This window comes from Pinus tabuliformis, chromosome 5_1 (genome assembly GCF_031772625.1).
Source record: "Pinus tabuliformis cultivar Carrire ecotype Pingquan chromosome 5_1, CPIR1, whole genome shotgun sequence".
NCBI lineage: Eukaryota > Viridiplantae > Streptophyta > Pinopsida > Pinales > Pinaceae > Pinus > Pinus tabuliformis.
Window position 1 is genome coordinate 946014004 of NC_142305.1, and position 23615 is coordinate 946037618.

The following is a 23615-nucleotide window of genomic DNA, read 5'->3' on the forward strand; positions in this document are numbered from 1 at the left end:
TGCAGTAAACATTAAAATAAATTCTACTGCAATTATCACATAATAGCATAGAGAAAAATAACAGTGATATACAAGCACAAGAATCAATCACATCAACATAGTTATTTTTGGACAATTGTCTCCGGAAAAACCCAATGCGGGAAAACCGGTGCAGCAGATGAGGGTTTATTTATTAATCTTCAGCAACAATCTCTTTACAAAGAAAGATTCTACAGAATGTTGAGACACTTCTGAGAGAAACACCCGAGACTATTTTTCTCCTCCTCCTAGAGAAGTTCTGACACCGTGGAGACCCTCTACCCTCCTCAGCGTCACTTCTGCATCAACCTACGTGAGGACTACGTCTCCAGCTGCGCTGTCTCACTAATCTTCCCTCTGCATTGTCTCTCAGAAGCTCTACTCCACCTCTTCCTCAATTTCTGATTGGTGTTGATACCCTCCTCTTCCTTCACCTTGCTACTCTCCCTCCAAAATCGAACTTCTTCTCTTTGAGAATCGATTTCCCTCAGGTTACTGATTATTTGCCCGGTGTATCTCCAAATGACTCTCAAGTCTTATCTTATACTTTTCCTGTTGATGAATCAACAACCGAGATTAAGTCCCTAATCAACAGCTAAGATTAAAACAGACTTCATCCTCGTCTCTTAGAAGCTTCTCACCCATATCTTTAGTAATACCCATTAATATTTTTATTTTCCTAAGTTTAGACTTAGGAACCCCAATAAAAATATTACTTATTTTAATAACTCATCATCTGGGAAAAATTTCTCCAAACGATTTTTGGGTTTTGGAGATCTCATGAATTTTAGCCCCTCCAGAAAATTTTGGAGCTAGAACACATCCGATGCTACCCAAAATCAACAGGAAATTGTCTCGAAGAAAAGTCAGTGGCGACTTTGGATCTACAAGATGAAGTATGAGGTAGATGGCAACATAGATAAGTACAAAGCGAGATTCATGGCAAGAGGATTCTCCCAGAAAGAGGGAGACGACTATGAGGATTCGTTTGCTCCAGTGGTCATGTACACTTCTATTAGAATTATTAATTATATTGCTTCTATTATGGGTTGCAAAATTACATCAAATGGATGATGGAGTAATTGAGGAAGAACTGTACATAGAGCTACCTCAGGGCTTTGAGGTACATGAGAGGGAATCTTATGTCTGTAGACTGAAGAAAGCTTTGTACAAACCTCAAGCATGATATTCTCATATTGATGGATATCTGATGAATCTTGGTTGATCTTGTTATTACATGACTTGTTTTTTAAGGGGGAAGGACTCACGTGACAGAGGGAGCCGTGGTGACAGGAGGATTTGCTTCCGTGATAGAGGGAGCAGTGACGCTCCAATGCATTTCTACAAAGGAGCAAATTGCTTACATTCTCACAAAACCTTTGTCCCAGAATGAAGTTTGTATACTTCAGGGACAAGCCTGGGGTAGTCGAGAATGCTTTCCTTGGTTAAATGAGTGTTGATGTTGTAGCATCATGGGGCAGATATTATCCCTAGGTCAAGGGTATTGACCAAGTCATGGGTAACGACTACGAGCCATGTAATGTGCAATGTCCTCTACAAATTATTGGGCTAACAGAAGACGAAATAGCCTATCCGACCTCATAGGCTATAGTTTTGATAAAGGGGTAAAAACCCAATGTTTCCTATGTTGGGGCAACATTGGACAAAATTTGGGTTGGCTAAGGATATCACCCATGATGTATATCACCCATCCTCCTATGCCATAGCTCCACCTAATCGCTCGGATTGTTGTTGCTAACCAGTGCATGAGGAGTGTCTATCTGCAACCTTTACAACTAACCGCTCCTAACTCCAATCATTATAGGTGATTTCCAATCCTTGCGCAACATCAGCACTTGCGTCCCTCTAAAGAGAACATCATACCCTTTATCTTGAAGGATGGATACAGAAATCAAGTTCATACCGAAGCCAGCACATGTAACACGTCATGAATCGGAATCGGCTTGCCATTATCCCTCTAAAACAGAACAATCCCTCTTGCAACTAGGTTGCACTTGGACTTGTTCCCCATCTGGATCTGAAATCTGGTGTCCTCCTCCTTATAGCTGGAGAAGTACTTTCTAACTCGTGTCTGGTGGAATGACACCCCACTATCTATATACCATACTCCCTGTGAGGTCGAGCTAGATAGGCAAGCAATCAATACGAATTCCTGATCCATCCTGCTAGAGAGTTCATCTGCACTCGTTGAAGTTGTTGTCTACTTCTTGTTGGAAATACTGAGAAGGGGGTGAATCAGTATTTCCTTTCAATTATTATTTTTATCAGTTAAAAAACATTTATATTTGGAACACAAAAATAGATAACAGGAATAGATGCTTTTATTAATGTGATCTTTGCAATAAATCAAGTACAATATATATATATATATATATATATGGTTTCAATCAGTTGCCAAGCACCAACTTGGACTCTTTGTGAGGCTCCAACCTCCAGAGCACCAACTCTGTCTTGTCAAGGCACCAACCTTGAATTTAGGAGCACCAACTCCGAGGACACCAATCCTTTCAGTTCTGAGGCAACAACCTCAAGGGATCCAACCCTTTGCTGTAAACTGTCTGGATCTGTTTGGTTGTAATTCTCTGCTCCCAACCCTGTTGGACCTAAGACTTACTTCTGTCCTCCTGTTCCTTCCACTTCTACCAAAACTTCAGCTTCCTTTTTTTCTTACAGTTCGCCAGCTACACTAAACTTTCCTTGTTCTCTGTTTTATATGCCTGATACGCCTGACCTTTGGCTTCCTCCTTGCTTTCAGCTTCCTCAACGCTCGCTTGATCTTTCAGCTTCCTCTGTCTCTTCGAATCCATCAATACTCACAGGACACGTTAATGTGGAAGAGAGGCCGAGTTACAATAATGTTGCATATTAAAGAAAATATCAGAGAGGCGCCCTTTTTTTTTAATATTCATACAATATACATTAATAATCCCGCAATCACAATCGCAACTTAGTCGATGCCCCATGAACATAGTTAGAAATATATAATGGGTGGTCCCACCAGCCACATCACTATCTCAATCGCAATCACAAGTTTCTAGAGGTCTTTTATACGTCGTTCCTATAACATCGCTGATGGTCGATTGCCGATTGCCCCTACTGGATGCAATATGATTATAAACTGTTTTTAATAATTCTGTCAGGTCTGTATATATATATATATATATTGCAATCGCAATTTATAGTGTGGCATTCCTTTATAACTTGCGATGCATAACCTTCGATACAGCGGACGCGATATAGCATTAGGGCGTATTACAATGGTGATGACGTAACCCGCTCAGACACAGTTCCCGAGGTTTAACTTTATCGGGTTCATTCTCCACTGTAGATTTCAACCCCCAAAATCCGACAGTCTACAGCGATTTCGAGTGGACTACTTGCACGAGAGTTACCCGCCCGAAATGAGTGGTTTTTCTCTCTCTAGTTGCTACATGTCAACCATTGAATGGAATCGGGCGCTCTTCTAAATACCACTTACCATTTTGCATCTGCCCGAAATCCCGCTTATAGCTTTAAATCCGCCCTTCGTCTTGGTTAACGCCCCAAATTGATTTGCTTCCAATGACCATAGATCTTCTACCATCGACGGCTCCACGGCTCTCCTCCGGATTCCTTTTCCACTAGAATGAAAACTCATCTCCGTCGTTCATCTCTTAACGCCATCCAATATGACTCCACGGCTGACAACTTCCAATATTCTCTGCTCTGATATGTTCCTCTTTGCTTCCAATGACCTCTTCCTCTTACACTTTGGCTTCATGATGGCTTCTGATAACCTGTTTCCGATGAAATCTTCCGATATGCTTCTCTTGATAGCTCCTGTGACTTCCGATATTCTCTGCTATGATATTCTGCAATACTCCTCTGATGTGTTCCTCTTCTGATGGCTTCCCTGATGGCTTTGCTCCTTGGCTTCTTGCTCCTGTTTCTTCATGGATCCGCTCTGCTTGGCTTCACATCATTGTTTACTCATCCAGAATATTGCCATATTGACAATCTAGGTCAACACTTCTTGTCCTTCTTCTCAATCTTCTTCCTCTGTGGACAATTGCTAACATAGTGACCGAACTCGTGACATCCATAGCATTTAACCTCTGAAAGGTCCTTCTTTTTCTTCTCACTTTTTGGGTTCGATCCCTTGCTAGACCCCTTCTTTGCTTTTCCTTTCCCTACTAGGGCCACATTCTCCTACTGCTCCTCACTCCTCTGAGTCCTATTATTTTGCCACTGACAAAACTAAGCCTTAGCTCCTCCTCGGTGAAATCACTCCATAATTGATCCCAAACCGGTAATGTATCTCGTCCATTGATCACTTCCACAACTTTGTAAAGCCATTCAGGGCTATATGCACCATCTCATCATCATCTAGTTTATCTCCCACTACAGCTAACTCGTCCTTTACAAATCTAAATCTGGTGAGGTAACTGGTAACATCTTCTTGCTTCTGTATTTTGGTATTCCTCAGCTTTTCTCTAAGAAGTAGCTTCCTGTTGGTGGTAGCATCCTGAAATAGTCTCAAAATAGTGTCCCACATTTTCTTTGCTCTATCCAACTCAGCGATATGCAGAACTATATGGTCCTTGACTCCATCAAGGTTTATCCTCTATGTTTTGGCATCTTCCTTCTGCTATGTTGAAAGTTGTGTTGGATCCTTTGGAACAGCGATCACATTGGTCACATACTCTTAAAGACCATTTTCTTCCAACAGTAAGGAAATTTTGGCTTTCTAAACAATGAAATTTGAGGCTCCATCCAATCCGTCCTAATCTATCAAACATGTTGAGGCCATTTTATAAACCCTTAGAAATATAGCAAAACCCAAATAAATTGAGGAACTCAAACTGGGTTTTAAACCCTCAGCTTTCCTCTTCTTGTGCATGCACAGACCCTTCTGCCCTCAGATGTGTTGAAGAAATCTAGGGCATCGGCATTAGGAGATTTCTTCTTCATTAGTAACTACTTGTGAATGCATTTTTAACTTCTTTAGATTAGGTTCTTCTTCTTGTTTAGATTATTAACGTTATTTTTTTTCAAACAGTAACCAATGCATGAACAAAAGTAGACAAGAGACACAGCATGTAGGCTATGAGCCAGGGCCAAAACCTCTCACTCTTTGAGAGGAAAACCCGCACAAATTCTTCTTATAGAGATTCCAATTGACGAATACCAAGACCATGACCCTTGACCTATTAGGCCACTCCAAGACCAAGACACCAATCCTCTTCTTTGTCACTGCTGAGATCATCATCATCACTGCTACTGAAGTCATCACTGCTGCAACACCGAGATCATTACTACTGCACCACCGAGATCATTACTGCTGCACCCTCACCGAGATCTTCACCATAACAACGAGATCTAAGATATATATGTGTATGAGAGCTGCACTTAGATCCACCGAGATAATGATCTTCTCCATCAAGGTCATGATTGTATCTCTATGGACACCATGATAACATCTATGCCGAGATCATGACTTCATCTAGAATGTAGGCCGAGACAAAGAGTGTTTACTGTGAGATCACCGAGATCTTCATCATCCGAGACTGTGACTGTGTCTAGAGAGTATGCCGAGGGTGTACTACTCTTCATTACACATGAGACTGTGACTGCGTTTTAGTATGCCGAGACAGTGTTCACTGTGAGGAGGTCGAGACATCATCTTCTGTGATACCCATCCGAAAAACACAGAGATGCTCCTCCATCCGAAACACTGAACCTCACTGTAATGCGAAGAATCTCAGACCTGTACCATTCAAAAATTACAAAGAATCCGAGTTGTTGTGACTGTCCTTTTGCACAGACCCTAGCTGGGTATTTATAGTAGTTTCGTCTCCATAATAAGCCGACTTGACCGAGTGAACCGATGTGTCTCCTTATATGAGCCGACATGACTTCTTTTAATTCTATTTGTTGGCCGACTTCTTCAAGAGGGATTGTGCTTGTCTTTGGAGGGTTGTTAGACATTTCTATAGACTTGTATACATTTAACATAGGCTCAAGAAGAGCTCTTCATACATGACTTTGACTCTTTGACTCAATAATAAATCCTAAGGCTCTCAATGGGAGCCACTAATATATAAACCTCTTGCTCATGAAACCCATGCAACAAGGCATACAAAAATAATTTTATTTCTTTCATTTCATCATTTACAAAGATCATGTCATTATGAAGACTGAACCTAGTTACATTTTCTTCAACAAGATGTGCTCTGATACCATGTGAAATTTTAATAATGTTGCAAACTTGTAGTTAACTAGTTATTATTCTCCTATCAAATTGATTATTTGTCTTATGCAATTTATTTTCGGCAAATACTGAATAAAACACTACTACAACTTCACGAAAATTAAATAAACCACAAGAACTGAGAAAATATTGCACACACACATATAATGAACACCGATATTTTTGGACAAATGTCCCTGGAAAAAACCCAGTGTGGGGAAAACAAGTTCTGCAGATGAGGGTTTATATTATTAATAATAATCTTCAGCAATTGAGAAATACATAGACTGCTTACCTCTCAATGGAAAAGCTCTGGCAATATTTTTACTCCACTTATACTGGCCAAATCGAACCTTTGCAACAAACTCGACTCTCCTCTGTGTAGTTTGCACCTCCTTCCAACAACACGCACTAGCAAAATTGGAAATATGCACAACCTCTCCTAGAACTCCCACTGCCTTCAGAAATTCATTCTGGCAATTACCTTTGCCTCCAACAACTCGCACTTCCTCCGACAACTAGAAATCGAATTACTGCCCTGCAACTCACACTAGCTAATGTGGCGTCTCTGTAGAAAAATTCGGCCTCCTTCCTTCTCTCGAAACAACTGCAATCTTCGTGAAGAATTTCTCTGGAAATTCTCTCAATTTCCTGCTAAAACCCAGTTGTTGGTGTCCTCCATGCTATCACTCCGCCCTTGCTATCAGTGCAAATCTATGTCTTTGTTGTGTGTTCTCCAAATGATTTGGATATGATATGGATGCACATGAATATTTATATATTTTTTCCAAATTTGAATATTTATGTATTTTTTTCTCAACCAATTTTATAGTCCGGTTTTGTTTTGGTTCTTGGTTTTGGGGTTGATCAGTTCAATGACCGGTCCGGATCGGATAATATTGGCTGATTGTCCATTGTTCATTTTCAGTTTTAACTTTTGAGCCCTGGCTCTATATATAGATGACCTCAAACTGAGTCTTTGACTCATCACTCTTTACTATTTTTGAGTTTGAGTAATTTCAATTTACTATTCCAATCTTCATATTTTAGTATATACCACTTTGCTCAGTTCTAATCAGATTCTAAAATAATAAATAATGAATTTAAATCAATGTAGATTCTAGAATGATGAATGATGAATTTAAATAGATGCAAACAATATTGTACTATTTCTATTCATTGAATCATGTATGATCTATGTTGTCAAAAGACGTGGGTTTGGGGACGGGGACGGGTACGGGTACATCATTTTTTGAAACAGGGTGCGTGGGTTCGCCGGGGGTATATTATAATGTATGTATATATATAGAGAGAGAGATAGATAGATATAAACATTATATTTTATAAATTATAATATGTATGAATTTGTATATTTTTCAACTTTAAACAAGAAAACTAAAATATTTATGATTTAAACATGCACATCATTGAACATTCAACATTCACAATGAAATTTCAAATTTCAAAATTTCTAGTTTGATATAAGTGCAAATTGGAGTTTACATATTAATAAGAATCATGATATATGTCCATTGTCATACTACATTCAAAAATTTCCTTAATGCATCTCCAAACAAGAACTAGGAAATTTTAAAATACTAAAATAAAAATAGCTAATAGTGAACAATGGCTTCCTCAAGCCATGTCATCAGCATCACTCAGATCTTAAGTTAGCATGCTCTCCAAGAAGGAATCACTCTCATCTTAAGGCTCCTGCTCATCCAGAGCAACTAGAGGTAGCTCAATAAGGCCATTTGGTTGTATCTCCTCCTCCACACACATAGCATCATCTGTGTATTGGTCCCATCTCTTGAAAGGACTTTCCTTGTACCTAGGGTCTTTTTGAGATACGAGACGAAGTGTGCTATGAATGTACATAAGTTCTCTGCCTTCTTCGAGCCAACCTATTTCTCTTTACTTAATGGATAAAGGCATAAGCACTCCAATTCCTCTCGCGAAATGAAGAACTAGCTACCTGGAATATTAGGGGAAGCCCATTGAATTAATTAAAATTTTAAAAATAAAAACTAAAATGAACCCCAAAGAACCTGATTTTGGCATTCCAGGTACCCATCATCAGGGTTCTCCATACCCGTCAAGACAAAAGAACCCAAATTTTTTTAATGGAGAACCCGGTTCTTATGGGTTCTTCTCAAAAGCACTAGCACCCGAATTTGGTACTTGGGGACAAACCTAAGATGGGTTCGAGAACCCCACCCCCAGGTTCGCAAACCTATGCAACATAGTGTATGATGTATGAATCAATGTATTTCATTATTGAATTTCAATTTGAATCATGTTTATAATATATATATACACCCCGATGTCCCCTGTCCCCCTTGAATTTCCCTTTGGGGGTGCTCCCACACGTCCGCCTATGCGTCTCCCCATTCCCGCATCCCCCTGTCCTGGAAACTTGGTGGAACATTGATTTTAGGACATACCTTATTGACCTTAACTTGTGTACTAATATATCCATTAGCTACTACAATTGATCTGTCAATTAATAAAATTGAGTCAGTAGAGAAAATTCAATCTTTAAGCTCAATCAAGTTTGCAGATGTTTCTTTATCGACACCTCACTGGAATCAGGCAAGCTAAAACCAGCCCAACACACCTGAAAATTGGTTGAAATGGATGGTACTGATGCCACAGATCAATTCAAAGGCATCAAAAACCCCCAGGGTACCTGAAACACACAATCTCAACAACTGGGTTTCACCATTCCAGCAATACAAAACCAAATTTACTGGATTCCACTAGAAAAATGCCAGGAATGGATGTCAGAGAAGGTGCATTCCATTGTCTTCTATCCTACTTGCAAGATATAACGATATGCAGTCAACAAGATTATCATATATATAGGACATAAGAGACATGGCTACACCATTCCAGGACATAACTCTAGATAATAATTATTAGCTATATTTCATATTAATTAGGTATATCACTGTTTCATGCTTTTCAATTCAATAAGGCAATCAAAATGCCAAACCCCATATACTGGTTCAAATCATAAAATTTCTATATAGTAGAGGGTATGGAGCAGTGGAAAGGTTTTTAAGCAAATTCTAATGTAAAAGCCTGGGGTTACCCTGCTCAATGAAAGTCTCTATTGAACAAAATGGTATAAGAAACATGGGACAAGAGATTCAAATAACAACAAAAGCTCAAGCGGTTAGATTATGAAGTAGAAACACGGGTCAGAGATGTTTCTAAGTTAACTGGAACTTAAGCTTGTTTACTATAAGCTCAAATAACTTATTCAAAAATTAAAATTCCAAAAAATAATTTCTTATACATGAATTGACTCAGTCATTTCTAATCTCTTTGGATCCAAAGTATCTCGGACCAATAATCTTAAGATCCATGGTTCACAAAATCTATGTTATAAATGATTCATTTGTGCCTTTTCAAATCTCAAGTTAAATGAGAAAGACCATATAATTTCAGGTCATAAGCAGAGGCTGGCTTCATACTTGCTCCAGTCCCAGGAATTTCATGATACTCAAATTAACTGTAGGATGAAAACGGAGGCCACCCTCGTAAGGACCAAGGGCTTGGCTGAACTGGACACGGTAACCTCTATTCACATGCATGTCACCTTTATCATCAGTCCAGGGAACACGAAAAATTATTGTTCTCTCAGGTTCTAAAAGGCGCTCCAGGATATTGACAAATCTGTCCATCAAAAATTTTATGATGTTCAGAACAGATGATTTCTATTTAAAAATTAGATTTCAGCAAATCTCTAAACTTAATTGTTGCAGAATGTCATTTTCAAAAGCAAAGGAACATCTTTGAAGGAAACTGAAGGCGTGAATGCCCCTCATCCACTTCCAACTAATTTATTGGAATTAAAACTAATTGATATGGTTATATCTGTGGATCATAAGTTTTAAAAACTTACAGGAAAAGAGAAACTTACTGGGGCTGCCTGGACAACACTGGTTCCAAAGAGTGGACAATTTCTTGAACTGCCTGAATAAATTCACCTTCAAATGGATCCCTTCGGAGGACAGCTTCAACAATTGATTCAGCACTTTTGGATAATAGTGCTGGTGAAACATTATTTTTACATAATTTGCAAACATATTAGCCACATTTATAACATCATAACTAGACACGTATGATCAAATTTAAGAAAAAGAAGACTAGTCATATGTATACCTCTTTAACATACAACAAAACCATGTAAGCATGATCTGAACTTATTTGAGATATCAAAAGATGACCTTCATTAACCAGATGCTTAACAATAAATAGTGCATGTAAAAACAATTTCCAAGGTATATGTGTTATATCAGCCTAAGCACACAGTATGAAAGTTTTTAGTTAATCTTCCTGCAAAATTGGAAAGTGTGCAATTGACAAAAAGGCTACATAACTAATTATTGCAACTCCACCAGCATCATCAACATACAAGGAATAACCATATCAATAGGTTTTCTCTCCACGTCTGCTTAACAGTTCAAAACATAACCTCACAGATGTTACTTCTGAATTGACATTCTGGACAGGCAACTTGTCACATTATGAAGAGGCACTGGCAAATATATAAGAATTGTAACACCCAAAATGAACAAATGAAGGCCAAAGGCAAAGGTAAATCACTACCTATTACAACAGATTGGTCTTCTTGACACCTCATAACCACAAGTTCATATACATTTATATAGAAATGAAGTGATTAGCGTGCATTGCTCCCTGCTTGGACAATGGGAGTACCTAGAAATCAAAAGACTGGGAATCTCAAGAAGGATGAAATATGCCCAACACCAAACCTCCCATGTGGAAAGTAAACACATTCAGCACCACTTGACATTCATCACCATTATCCATGTAGCAAAAGTCAGACATGGTCCTAGCTCATGAATATGTGATTTCACATCCTTAGCATGATCACCATCACTCATATAAAATGAAAGAAAGTTCAGTACTCAAGTGGTACTTATTTTGTATGTAAGTCACTCATGGTGCGAGTCATACTCTTATATGCAAGACAATCATACAGTAGCAGTCATGCAAGGTTACCTGTATAGCGTCAGTCATGCAAGTTACTCATATGCTGCCAGTCATACCCTTTATATCAATTTGAATCTATAACCAGTACAAGATTATGATCACCAATTTTAGGGTAAGGACTAATTCTTGTGAAACAACACCTCCATTTTAGAGAGGAGAACAAGAAATGCAATCATCTGCAGATATTCTGTTTCAAAAGTATCCTGTGATAAGATGTGTTGTATCTTGTGATAAAGGAACTGTTGCTGCAAAGTCTAACAGGCCTAGAGCAAAGCCCCACTAGGCAGAACCAGACCTTATGGCAATGGGAGAAAGGGTTGCCACTGTCACCTCAGCAACCTTTCTCCTGCTCTTTAGTGGTATTTCACCACAAGGGAGGCTTCCCTAAATCACCTAAATGGATATTCAATTACCATGGTTCAAGGCAATGGATATGAGGTCTACGGAACAGGATAAAATATTGGCAAAGCCTAGAAGGCCTAGATTTTCTATGCCAAAGTAAGTACTCTATTCCTAGACCAAATAGATGGCTGTTATAAGTTAGGGTTTTGATGGTTTTCAATGGTAGGGTGCATGATGCCATAAACTTCCAAGGGAAAAGGCCTTTAAATGAATATCAACGAAGGGAGCAAGAGCTTCAAATAGACAAAGAATTAGGGGCTTTTCGTGTTAGTTTTATGGCTGAAAGCATGCATAAACAGAAAATAAAGAAGACATCAGCACTAAAGGGGAAGGTTTCACCAAGCAACAATGCTAGATTTTGCCTTTATATAATTTATTGATGCAATTACTACTTTATGAACCATAAACATCAAACCTAAATTCACTTCTATGCAATTATAGACATGGAAACCCTAGTAGCTAACCCTAGACATCTAGGAATAAGAAAAAAATAAATTTAATTAAGAAAATGGATGATCAACACAGTTATGATTAGTGCCTTGTCCTAAATGGGAGAAATGGGATCTTTAAGGGCTAAATCTCTGAGAATGGCCTTGATGAAGTAAGGGAAGGATGATTAGGACATTGACCTGGTTCACTTCGTATGGCATCATACCATCATTCCATGAATCCCATACAAGGTGGAATTATCGGTGAGACACTTGCTTCTTCTAATAGGTGAAGATTCCAACAGAGGATCTTGATCATCCTCATCCAGCGAATGCTTCTCTTGAATGATGTATGGTGAGCTTTTGTACTAGATGACTTCCTTCTTACTTATGCTTCTAATGAGGTTACCAAGAGTTACATCCTTCTATAGGTGACTGCCATAGACTTCTATTTCAGCTATCTTTCATGCTTCTCTATGATGATGTCACAAGCTCTTGCTTTCAATTGTATGCTTCTATGATGCCTTGATGTATCCTATCATGCTTCTCAGTAATTCCTACCATGGTAGCTACACAACAGAAAACTTGAAAATAGAAACTGAAAAGAACTAGATGAGGAAGACTATCTCAATCATAGTAGAGATCTTTTACTTCCTCTTTCTTGGATTTCTTCTTTTCAGCTTCCTCCACTTCTTCAGTGATATGGGCTTCTTCTCTTCCTCTTTTGTTGTTGTCCTTCTTGAGTTTAGGACAATCTCTCTTGTAGTGCCCATATTCTTGACATCCATAGCATTGAATCTTTGCCATATTCTTCTTTCTTTTTTGAGGACCAAATTTTCCAAACTTCCCTTTTCTCTTTGCCATAGCAGCATATGCTTGAGTTTTCTCATTTGATCCTACATCAGATTTTGCCTTCAACCTGGTTTCTTCAATTTTGCATAGTGACCATAGATCCTTGAATGGAGTAGCTTCCTTCTTCCCATAAATGCTTGTTGTAAACTATTCCTCAGGGAGTGCATTTAATACTATGGTGGTCATCTCCTTGTCAGACATTATTTCTCCCAAGTCTTGGAGTTGATCCCTTATTTTAGATATCTTCATAAAATATAAGGCTATTCCTTCTTCTTTTGATATCCTCAGCTTGTAGAGTTCTTGTCTTAATAAGATGAATTCTCCTGCAATGCTTACGGAAAACAACTCTACTAGTTTGTCATATATTTCTTTTGAAGTTTCAAGTTTAGATACATATGGAATGAGGGGATCCTTGATGGATTCTATGAAATCCTTTGAGCCTTTACTTCCCCTTTCATATACCTTGCAAGTGCTTGAGCATCTTCCTTTGGAGGTTTAGTGATTGAGCCTTTAATATGTTCTGTGACCTCATTTTCGATGAGATTCAAATTTGTCCTCTTCTTGCATGCAAGAAAGTTTGAAGCCCCACCCAATTTGTTGCTTTCCTTGCAAAAAGACATTTTGACAAATTCAGATGTAGACATAAATATACTTACTTGTGAAGATACTCCTTCAACTTGTTCCCTCCTTGAATTTGATGATGATATAGATAATAGAAAACTTCTCCTTGATGAAGATGGTTTTCTTCAAGAGTGATCCTTGGCTCCAAAGAGACGTAGATCACCTTAGATCTTTTGATGATGATAACAAAGTCTTTGATCTTGCTTCTCTTGGATGAGTAGACTTCAAGTTACTTTGATTTGTAGATCTCTTCAACTTGAGTATGTTGGAAAATGTAACTAAGTTCAGTCTTCAATAATGTATTTGCATCATCATGAAATGTACTTGTCAAAAGAATAAAGAAAAGAATTTTTATTATTGTATCAATGACTTATTAAAGCATGGGTTTCATGCTTGCGTCATCATTATATTAGTCAAAGTCCCCATTGTGGACTCCTAGGATTAATATTGAGTTTATAGAGTCATTGTACATTCAAAGAGACTCTTCTTGGGCTTTTGAATCATGTAAAAAGGTTTACTATTGAGTCAAATATAATTTATGTATCCTCCACACCAAGTCAGTCTAGAAGAGATCAATTCGACCTCACTTGGAGCCTATAAATAGAAGGAAGTCGAATTCATTTGGCACATCTCATCTCAAGCTAGTTTGATATCTCTAAGGAAGCTGGAGAAGTGCGAAGTAGGTCTAAGGAAGCAAAAAGAAGTGCGAGCTGGGTAAAGTCTAAGGAGAAAAAGAAAATTGAAATTTTGGTACCTCTCTCTCTGTTTCGTGCCCTAGTTTGGGAAATCTAAGTCTTCCAAGTTTTGTTGTTGCCTGATGTTGAAAGTTGTTGCATAGTCGAAGTTGTTGGGAAGCAAGTGTTGTTGGAAAGAGGTCAAAGATTTGGAAAGCTGACTTGGTGTGGAGGTGTTGTAGCAACTGCAACACCCCTCAAAATTTTGGCCTTCACTCAAATTTCGGAGCCTTCCTTGGTCTTTCACTTGATTGTTGCAAACACTTGAGCTCATTTCACTTGCTTTCTCAGTGTCTTTTCACCCCTTTTTTCTTGTTGGATCAACTGTCGTCTTTTGGCATGTTTGATTGTTTTGTCGTGCTTGTGGACCTTTTCTGGTGGTTTCAAAGGTTGGTCTTTGTGTATTCGAGTTGTCCTAGCTATGTAAACACCCATCGCACTCATACACAAAGTGTTAAGCACTGTCGCACAAGTGTCGTCACAGTCGTCCTAAAGTCTAACTCAAGTGTCGCACTTGTCACTTCTTGTTATAAGATAGTCTCACAGAGGGTAGTGCTTTGTCTTGTTGTTTCGGTGGTCTATGTTGTCGTGTCGTCGAAGTATGCTAAGTGTGTGATCACAAAGTTCAAGTTCTACACAAGTTCACCTTCCTTCCGCACTTAGCCATTTCTCCGAAAATCTTCTTGACCGAGCAACTTAGTTCACCAAACCCCGACTAAACCGCACACTACACAGTATCAGCCCTAAGTGATGCAACCTTACTGCCTGGAACTGCGCAGTGCGTAATCCCTGCCCCCAGAGTAGTTGCAATGGGCAATTCTAGAGTTGAGCAACCTCCCTTCATCCCCAAAATTGCGCAGTAACTCCTCCCAACCTGACTTGAACTGCGCACTTCGCAATCTCAGTCCTCAAGCTTCTCCCCTTGCCTGCTGGAACCCTGCAATGCGTAGAGAGCCCAACCTGCCTTTCCTCCCAGAACTGCGTAGAAATGTCCCCAGTGTCCTCCCTTAGCCGGAGCTCACTGACCTCAAGAATTGCGTAGATCTGCCCTCTGGGTCTCTCTACTGCCCAGTGCTCTTTGTCTCTGAAAACTGCGCGGATTTGTCACCCAGGGTCCCATCTCGCATCAGCCACTGACTGTCTCAACTACGCAATCCTGTCTCCCAATGGCCCCTGCGCAATTTTTCCCCTCAGTGAGGATTGTGCTTAGAAGTTCCTCAGTCAAGCTTGAGTTGCGCTCTGCGCAGTCTCAGTGACCAACCTCTCTCTGAAACAGTTCGACTCTTTGATCACGCTTTAAAACATTAGAATCACTGACATGATTATAATCAAATGTCATATTTTTATTAATGAATAATGAATTGGTTGTTTTACATGGCCATGTCGGTTCTCCTTATATAGGAGTTGACTGGCCATGCCAAATAAGAGACATGTCTGTTGACTAATGCCTCTTCAATAAACTTAATTAAATAGCTTAATGTTAAGTTATTTATAAATTATTAATTTTTGAATATTTTAATAATTTATTTATTAAATTTAAATCTATGTATATATATTTATGAATATTTAATTCATAACATTGCCTCTCCTTAAAAATGCTTTGTCCTCAAAGCATAGGTAAGGTCGGATGTTGATGAAGAAAACGTTCTGACTCCCAAGATGAATCTTCCTCTGGTAATTTCTTCCATTTGATGAGGTATTCCTTAATTGTCTTGGACCGTAATACCTTCTCCCTGGTAGCGAGTATACCTTCTGGTTCTAGGACGATTCTTCCTTCTTCATCAGTCTCCAGTATCTCCATTTGAGCTATCTGGTTTTGCCCTAGTACTTTCTTGAGATTTGATACATGGAAGGTATTATGGATTCGACACTTATCTGGCAACTTCAACCCATAAGCTACGCTACTTATTTTTTGAATATTTGATACGACCCATAATATTTAGGTGATAGTTTATTTTTTCCTTGTTGTTTTAATGACAATTGCTTATAAGGTTGGAGCCTAACAAAGACCCAATCTCCCTCTTCAAACTCTCTTTCAGTGCAATGTTGGTTGGCTTGTTGTTTCATTCTATTACGTGCCATGATTAGATTTTCCTTTAATAAGTTAATGATTCTTTGGTTTTCTTCTAAGTGGTTTTTGACTGCTGGAACCTTAGAATCGAGTAGTGCAAAGTCCTTCCATCTGGGTGGCTCATAACCATAGAGAGCTTGGAAAGGTGTCATTTTAGCCGACGTATGGTAGGTGGTGTTATACCACCATTCCGCCAAGTGTAGCCACTGAGTCCATTTATTTTGTTTGTCAGTGACGAAGCAACGAAGATATGTTTCCAAGCATTTATTTACGACTTCAGTTTGACCATCTGTCTGGGGGTGATAGGCTGAACTCATGTTGAGGGATATTCCTACCTTGTCGCTGAATTCTCTCCAAAAATTGCCTTTGAACTTACTATGACTTTGGGAAACCCATGTAGTTTGTATACGTTTTTACAAAATATCTCCGCAATTTGTTTAGTTGTGTCAGTTTTTTTGATAGCCATAAAATGGGCATATTTAGTGAGCTTGTCGACTACTCCAAATATCTTGTCCTTATCATAAAATACAAGTAGTCATTCTATGAAGTCCATTGAAATCTCTTCCCATTTCTGATTGGGAATGTGTAGCGGGTGTAACAAACCCGGGGTTGGGATATTTTCACTCTTATTCCTTTGACAGATATCACATTCTGCAACATATTTCTAAATTTCCTTGCTCATGCCCTTCCAATAGAATGATTGTCGAATGTTGTAGTAAGTTTTGAAGAACTCGACATGTCAGGCTGCAGGCGAATTGTGAGATTCTTTTAGAATTTTCATCTTAAATTTTGATGTTGGTGTTAGGTAAATTCTACCTTTGTACCATATTATGTCATTCTTCCACTCGAAATTGGTATATTGATTGATATTTTTAATCATAGATTCACAATCCTCATCCTTGGCATATTCGGCTCGTATTTCGTCCAACCATTCTGGAACAACTAACATGGCAGCACATGTTGTGTTGTCTTCATCCTTACGTGAGAGCACATCAGCTACAACATTCTCCTTCCCTTTTTGTGCAATATTTCCAGGTCGAAAGCTGACAGCTTTTCCATCCACTTTTGTTGTTCGATTGATAATGTCTTTTGTTGAAGTAAGAATTGAAGGTTGTTGTGGTCGGTTCGGATTGAGAATTTACTTCTGAGCAAGTATTGGTGCCATTTCGTTAAAGTATGTATGATGGCGAGCATCTCCTTTTGGTATGTTGATTTCAAGCCTTCTCGTTTATTAAGCTTCCTGCTCTCGAATGCTATAGGGTGATTCTCCTGCATTAACACGGCTCCAATTCCAAATCTTGAAGCATCACATTCGACTACAAATGGTTTGGAGAAATCAGGAGTCGCTAGTACCGGTGTGGTTGACATTACTTTTTTTAAATTTACAAAGAATTCACCTACTTGGTCATTCCACTGAAAAGCATTCTTCTTTAACAAATTGGTCAGGGGCGCTATCAAATGTGCATAGGATTTTATAAATCTTCTGTAATACTCGATTAGACCTAGAAGTCCTCTTAGCTTGGATACGTTCTTAGGTTTGGGCCATTCTTTGATTGCCTTGATTTTGTTGGAATCCACTTTGACTCCTTCCCTGGATATAACATGTCCTAGGTATTCAACTTCTTTTTGCCCAAAGGTACATTTTGATAACTTGGCATAGAACTGATTCTTCTCTAATACAGATAATACTTCTTCCAGATGCTTGAGGTGCTCTTTCCATGTCTTACTGTAAACAAGAATATCATCGAAGAAAACTAATACAAACTTCTGCAAATATGGGTGAAAAGGTTCATTCATGGTTGCTTGGAAGGCGGTTGGCGCATTTGTTAATCCAAATGCAATAACTTTAAACCCAAAATGCCCCTCGTGAGTTCTAAATGTTGTTTTTTCGAAGTCTTCTAGTCTTACTCGTGTTTGGTAGTAAGCTGATCTTAGATCTAATTTTGAGAAGTATTATGCACCGTGTAGTTCATCTAGCATTTCATCAATGAACGGAATCAGAAACTTATGTTTGATAGTGATTTTGTTTAACCCTTTGTAATCTATACATAATCGGAAGGACCAATCCTTCTTCTTGACCAATACTACGGGTGCAACCTATGGACTTCTACTTTTCGTAATGATTTCGGGTCTCATATCAATCGTTCTATTTTTGTCTTGTGGTGATGAGGATAACAATACGGTTTAACGTTTACTAGTGTTGAGTCTGGTTTGACTTCAATGATGTGTTCAATTTGCCTTTCAGGGGGTAATTTCATTGGCAAATCTTGAAAAAACTTCTCGTATTCCTGGATCAAGGATGAAAGTTTTGATGGCTGGTGAGTCCCTTCTATCGATAATAACTCTAATTGCTGACATTGTGCAACAAATGTTGGGGCTCTCTTGCGAATAAGTTATTTCATCTGTTGAGCAGAGATGACTTGAGTGGGTGGAGCTTGGAACCCAAACAGCTTATACTTCCTTCCATCCCATTTGAATTTAATGAACTGCTTTTGGTGATTCGCAGAATAAGTGCCTAGTGTTTGTAACCATTGTATCCCTAAAATGACATCTACTCCTCCTAGGGGACTGTATAAAAACTGGACTCCATTTCGTATTCACTTAGTTGCAATTTTACTTTATGGTACTTGCCTACTCCATCTATTCGTTTCCAATCTGGTACCATAACTTTTAAGTCTATTATAAGGTAAGCCAAAATGTTCAGTCTTTTTGCAACATTGACATCTACGAAGTTGTGCGTACTCTCTGAGTCTATTAGAACAATAACATTTTGCTTCTTGATGTGACCTTTAAGCTTTAGTGTTTGCGGTTGAGCTATCCCTATGATGGTTGCCAAAAAATTCCTAGCATATCCTCTTCTGTATCTGGATTAGAGTTTTCATTTTGTTCATTGTTCTCTTCGTCATAGATGTCTTCTGAAGATTCTTCTTCTTGTTTTGCTTTGTAGTGGTAAAGTTTTTGTGTTGCACATTTGTGTCCTGCGTAATACTTGTCTCTGCATTTCCAGCACTTGCCATCCTTTTTCCTTTCAACACTAGATTGTTGTTTTCCTTTATTGCGCATTGGTGGTGGAAAGTATTTGCTAGTGTTCTCTAACGATGGTTTACCTAGCTTCCCCTTGGAGTAACTGTTTAGTTTTTCGTTATTGGCATGTGGTGCTTTATGGAGTTTATATTTCCTACGTGTCTGGCCTCTTTAATGGTTTGGGGTTTATATAATTTTAACTCTTCCCAAATGTAATCCTTAAGGCCACAATGATACATTTTTAATAACTCTTCATCTCAAAATCCCCTTTGTCTAATCGCTAATACTTCCCATTCATGAGTATATTCACTTACTGATCCCTTTTGTCTAAGGTGAACGAATATTTCGTAAACATCATCTTCTTCCTCGTCGTGAAACCGTTTTAGCAGAGCGTCTTTAAAATTTTGCCAATTGAACGAACGAGTTGCACATTTAGTAGACCACCATAAAAACCAATCATATGCTTCTGCTTCCAAGTAGTTGGAAGCGGTCATGACCTTCTCCTGTTGACCTATTGGTGGGTTTGCTCTGAAAATGGCATCCATCTTGTTTACCCATACAATGGCGCCTTTATGATCCTTACCATCATATTTTGGTAATTCTCTTTTAATCTTAAGGTGGTTTTTTTCGGGGGACTTTGTATAGTACTAACTTCCTTCGAAGTGTAGTTCCGATATTTGTGGCCTCTCATGTATCAGGAACTCATGATCTGGAGAATTTTCGCCTTCCAGAGTCTTGGGACTCTGTGTGGCTGAGGGTGGATTAGTCTTCCCAAAATGCTGACTCATCATGTTTTTTAAATATGAAATATCAATGGCCACTTGGTCCTATTTACTAACTTCTTGACATTATCAAGGCGCTTATTTAACTTATTGATGTCCTCTTGAATTTTTTTCATTTCGTCGTCGTTATTGTTGCTTCCCATTTTGGACTTCTTTTTCCTAGTAGACACAATTTTTAATAATAATTTTTTTTATTAATAATAATAATAATATTATAATATTTTTAATATATAATTATTAAAGTAATTCTTATTATTATGTGATTCCCATATATAATTCGAATAACCATCAAGTTTGACCGAGTCGTCGTTTGACCGTGGCCTTGGACGGAGCGTGATAACCAACACCCAATCGAGCGTGATAACCAACACCCAATTGATGTCGGCACGGGTTTGTAAACCGACGTCCGTTGTTATTATTCGCCTTGACTAAAGCAATCAGCCTATTACTAGCCACGCGCGTCGGACTGTCACGAACATACAACGACATACCCGCAACGGAGAGCGATTTTCAGCAACGGCAGTGGGAAAGAAAAATAGTAGCAAGGAGTTGCTCGGATGGTGGCAGCGGGCGAAAGTTTTTCGAATGGTGGCAGTGGACGGGGAGTCGGGCAGGAAGTCGTGGACGGGCCACTCAGCGAACAGAGATGGTGTTGTGTGATAAGAGAAGAACGAGGGTGTCGAGTGAACAGTGCCTTTGTATAGCCATCTGCCCAGGAAGGACATTCTGATACCACTGAAACAATTAGATTGTTCACTCACGCTTTAAAACATTCAGAATCACTCACATGATAATAATCAAATGTAATATTTTTATTAATGAATAATGAATTGATAGTTTTACATTGCCATGGGCGTTCTCCTTATATAGGAGTTGACTAGCCCTGCCAAATACAAGACATGTCTTTTGACTAATGCCTCTTCAATAAACTTAATTAAACAACTTAATGTTAAGTTATTTATAAATTATTAATTTATTAATATTTTAATATTTTATTTATTAAATTTAAATCTATGTTTATATATTTATGACTATTTAATTCATAGCACTCTCCCTGTCACTTGGAACTGCGCAGTGTGCAGTTATTGGGTCCTCTTTCGGAACATGTCACCTATCCAGGCTCAGTCCCTGGATAACAATGCATCATCTTAGACTAGGGAGTTTTTGGATTGATGTCTTCCCATCATGAGTGAATTGCAGGCACATGTACACAGTTAGATTATGGTGAGATGATGAAGAAGGAGAAGCAGGAAACATGTTGAAGACTCACTTACAGCTAGACAGAAAAAGACCTATCAAGAGCAAGCAAAAGGAGCACATGTATGCAACCACCTCTCAAGACCAAAGATCATTGAAGACTCTGCATCACTAAGTTATGCGGAGAAGAAGAGAAAGCACATCCAAGAACACATCTATCACTTAGCAGCGACAGAGGCTTGACATTGCCACCACAGCAAGCCAATCCATGTCAGCAATGCCATGTCAAGTCGGGTCATGAGTTGTCAAAGGCCACATCGCTATTATGAACCAAGTATATTGTAAATCAAATGTAATGTAAAGTGAAAGTCCAATGGACACACATGAACATGAAGAGTCATGTCAGTTGAAAAGTCATAGGAAGTTGAACAATCATGAGGGTAGTCAAAGAGTCACAAGGGTCAAGCATCACCCCATGGTTATATATACCCCCTCATTGTATGAGAAAATGACTTTTCACCTTGGCTCCTCCCGTAAAGCATAGAGAGTTTCAGTCAATTCTTTGAGGAGCAAGGAGTGGCTCCAATGTCCCATTACTGGGGCTAGTGATGTACAATGTAAATATGTGTCTTGGAACTTTTGCTTAATTACAAAGTCTTTTTAGGCCAGTACATTTCCATGCATGATTTATGGATGTTTGTAAGACTATTCTGTGAGCATTTATATTTCATGTTTGTTTTCACATGTACTAAGATAGTTGAACTATTTCGATTGTTTTAATGCTTATCTTGTTGGGAATGTGTTGTAATGGTTGTCACTGTTGTCTCATCCTTGTGGACTATTCCGCGGGATACTAGACAGACCTTTCCTTACTTATCGATTATAACGACCGTCACATCCATTGTGGACTACTTCTCTGGATGGTAGACAAATCTTTCCCTGTTCATTGGTTGTAACGACCATTGCATCCGCTGGATGTTGGACAAACTTTTCTAGTTCATGTGTGTCTCTTCCTAGGTGGTACTACTATCTCTCACTTAGAGCCTTACTTCCCCCCCCCCTTTTGCAATAAGAGAACCTAGACACAGTTCGTTGCACACTCACCTTGTTGTTCGAAGATACCATTGCATTACTCTCTCGTGCTGACAACTAGAGCCGAGGCAAAACTTTAAGTATTTGGCAACAGAACCATTATAATGGATGGGACTCCTACACCAAACAGTGTGAGGTATGATTGGGACCTCATACCATGGAGGTCCCCTGAATGTTGGCAGGTCTAGCACCAACAAATTCAAAAGAGGAAGAGGAGGACGATGAAGAAGACGACATGACAGACCAAAATATGGATTGGATGACTCAGGGCCTGCTAGCACTTTTGTGTGTCCTGCACAAGATTCCAACACACACAGAGAAGCTCTTAACGAGATATGACCCTGACAAGGCAGTGAAGGCGAAAGATCGCTTAGACAATTTTCACCTACATCTGCAAACACTTGAGGTACGTTATGATGACGTTGCATGTACATTGTTTCCATGTACCTTGGATGGTAGAGCAGCTGTATGGTACCAAAACCTTCCTCCAAACTCCAGTGAAAATTGGAGGGTATTCAAAAGGATCTTTCTTGAGAAATTTGTTGAAGATAAGACCCCTACCATGTTACTGAAGGAGTTGGGTAGTCTCAAGATGGAGCAGAAAGAAAAGGTTAAAGTTACTGAAGGAGTTGGGTAGTCTCAAGATGGAGCAGAAGGAAAAGGTTAAATATTTCAATCAGAGGTTCAACCATATTTTGAACAAGTTTTCGGACGACACAAAACCTCATGACTCCATCACCATCGACTACTACACTTCTACCATGCCAACCAGTCTTGCGCGGTTTGTCAAGCGAACTGCGAAACCCACTCTAACATAAAACTATGAAGAGGTTATTGTCGTAGAGAAGGACCTACGTGCTATTGGAGTCATCACATACGATGAACCCATCAAGGACTCCAAGGACGCCAGTGAGAGGTTTCAAACCTCTATGAGCAAGGTGTAATGACCGAAAGACGTATATGCAACGCAAATATTTAAAATACTTCGAAGACAAAGACATCCATCGTAGGACAGTGATTGTAAAGTGTATATTGTATTAAAGAATTGATGTAGGATGTTACAAATGAGAATGAGGGTCCTGTATATATAGCCAGGCAAGTACCCTTTCACAAAGAATC

At 38.9% G+C, this 23615-nt stretch overlaps 1 protein-coding gene across 2 annotated transcripts in view; it reads right to left on the reverse strand.

Annotated features, from left to right (window-relative positions):
• The window catches only part of LOC149167897 (uncharacterized), a 402638-nt gene that overhangs the window by 317861 nt on the left and 61162 nt on the right, over positions 1–23615 (reverse strand). For both annotated transcript variants that reach the window (XM_089433237.1, XM_089433236.1), the window contains exons 2-3: positions 10197–10326; positions 9748–9949 (exon numbers count right to left, since the gene is read on the reverse strand). In XM_089433237.1, coding sequence (XP_089289363.1) covers positions 9748–9949; positions 10197–10326 — 332 coding nt within the window. The remainder of the gene's footprint in view (positions 1–9747; positions 9950–10196; positions 10327–23615) is intronic.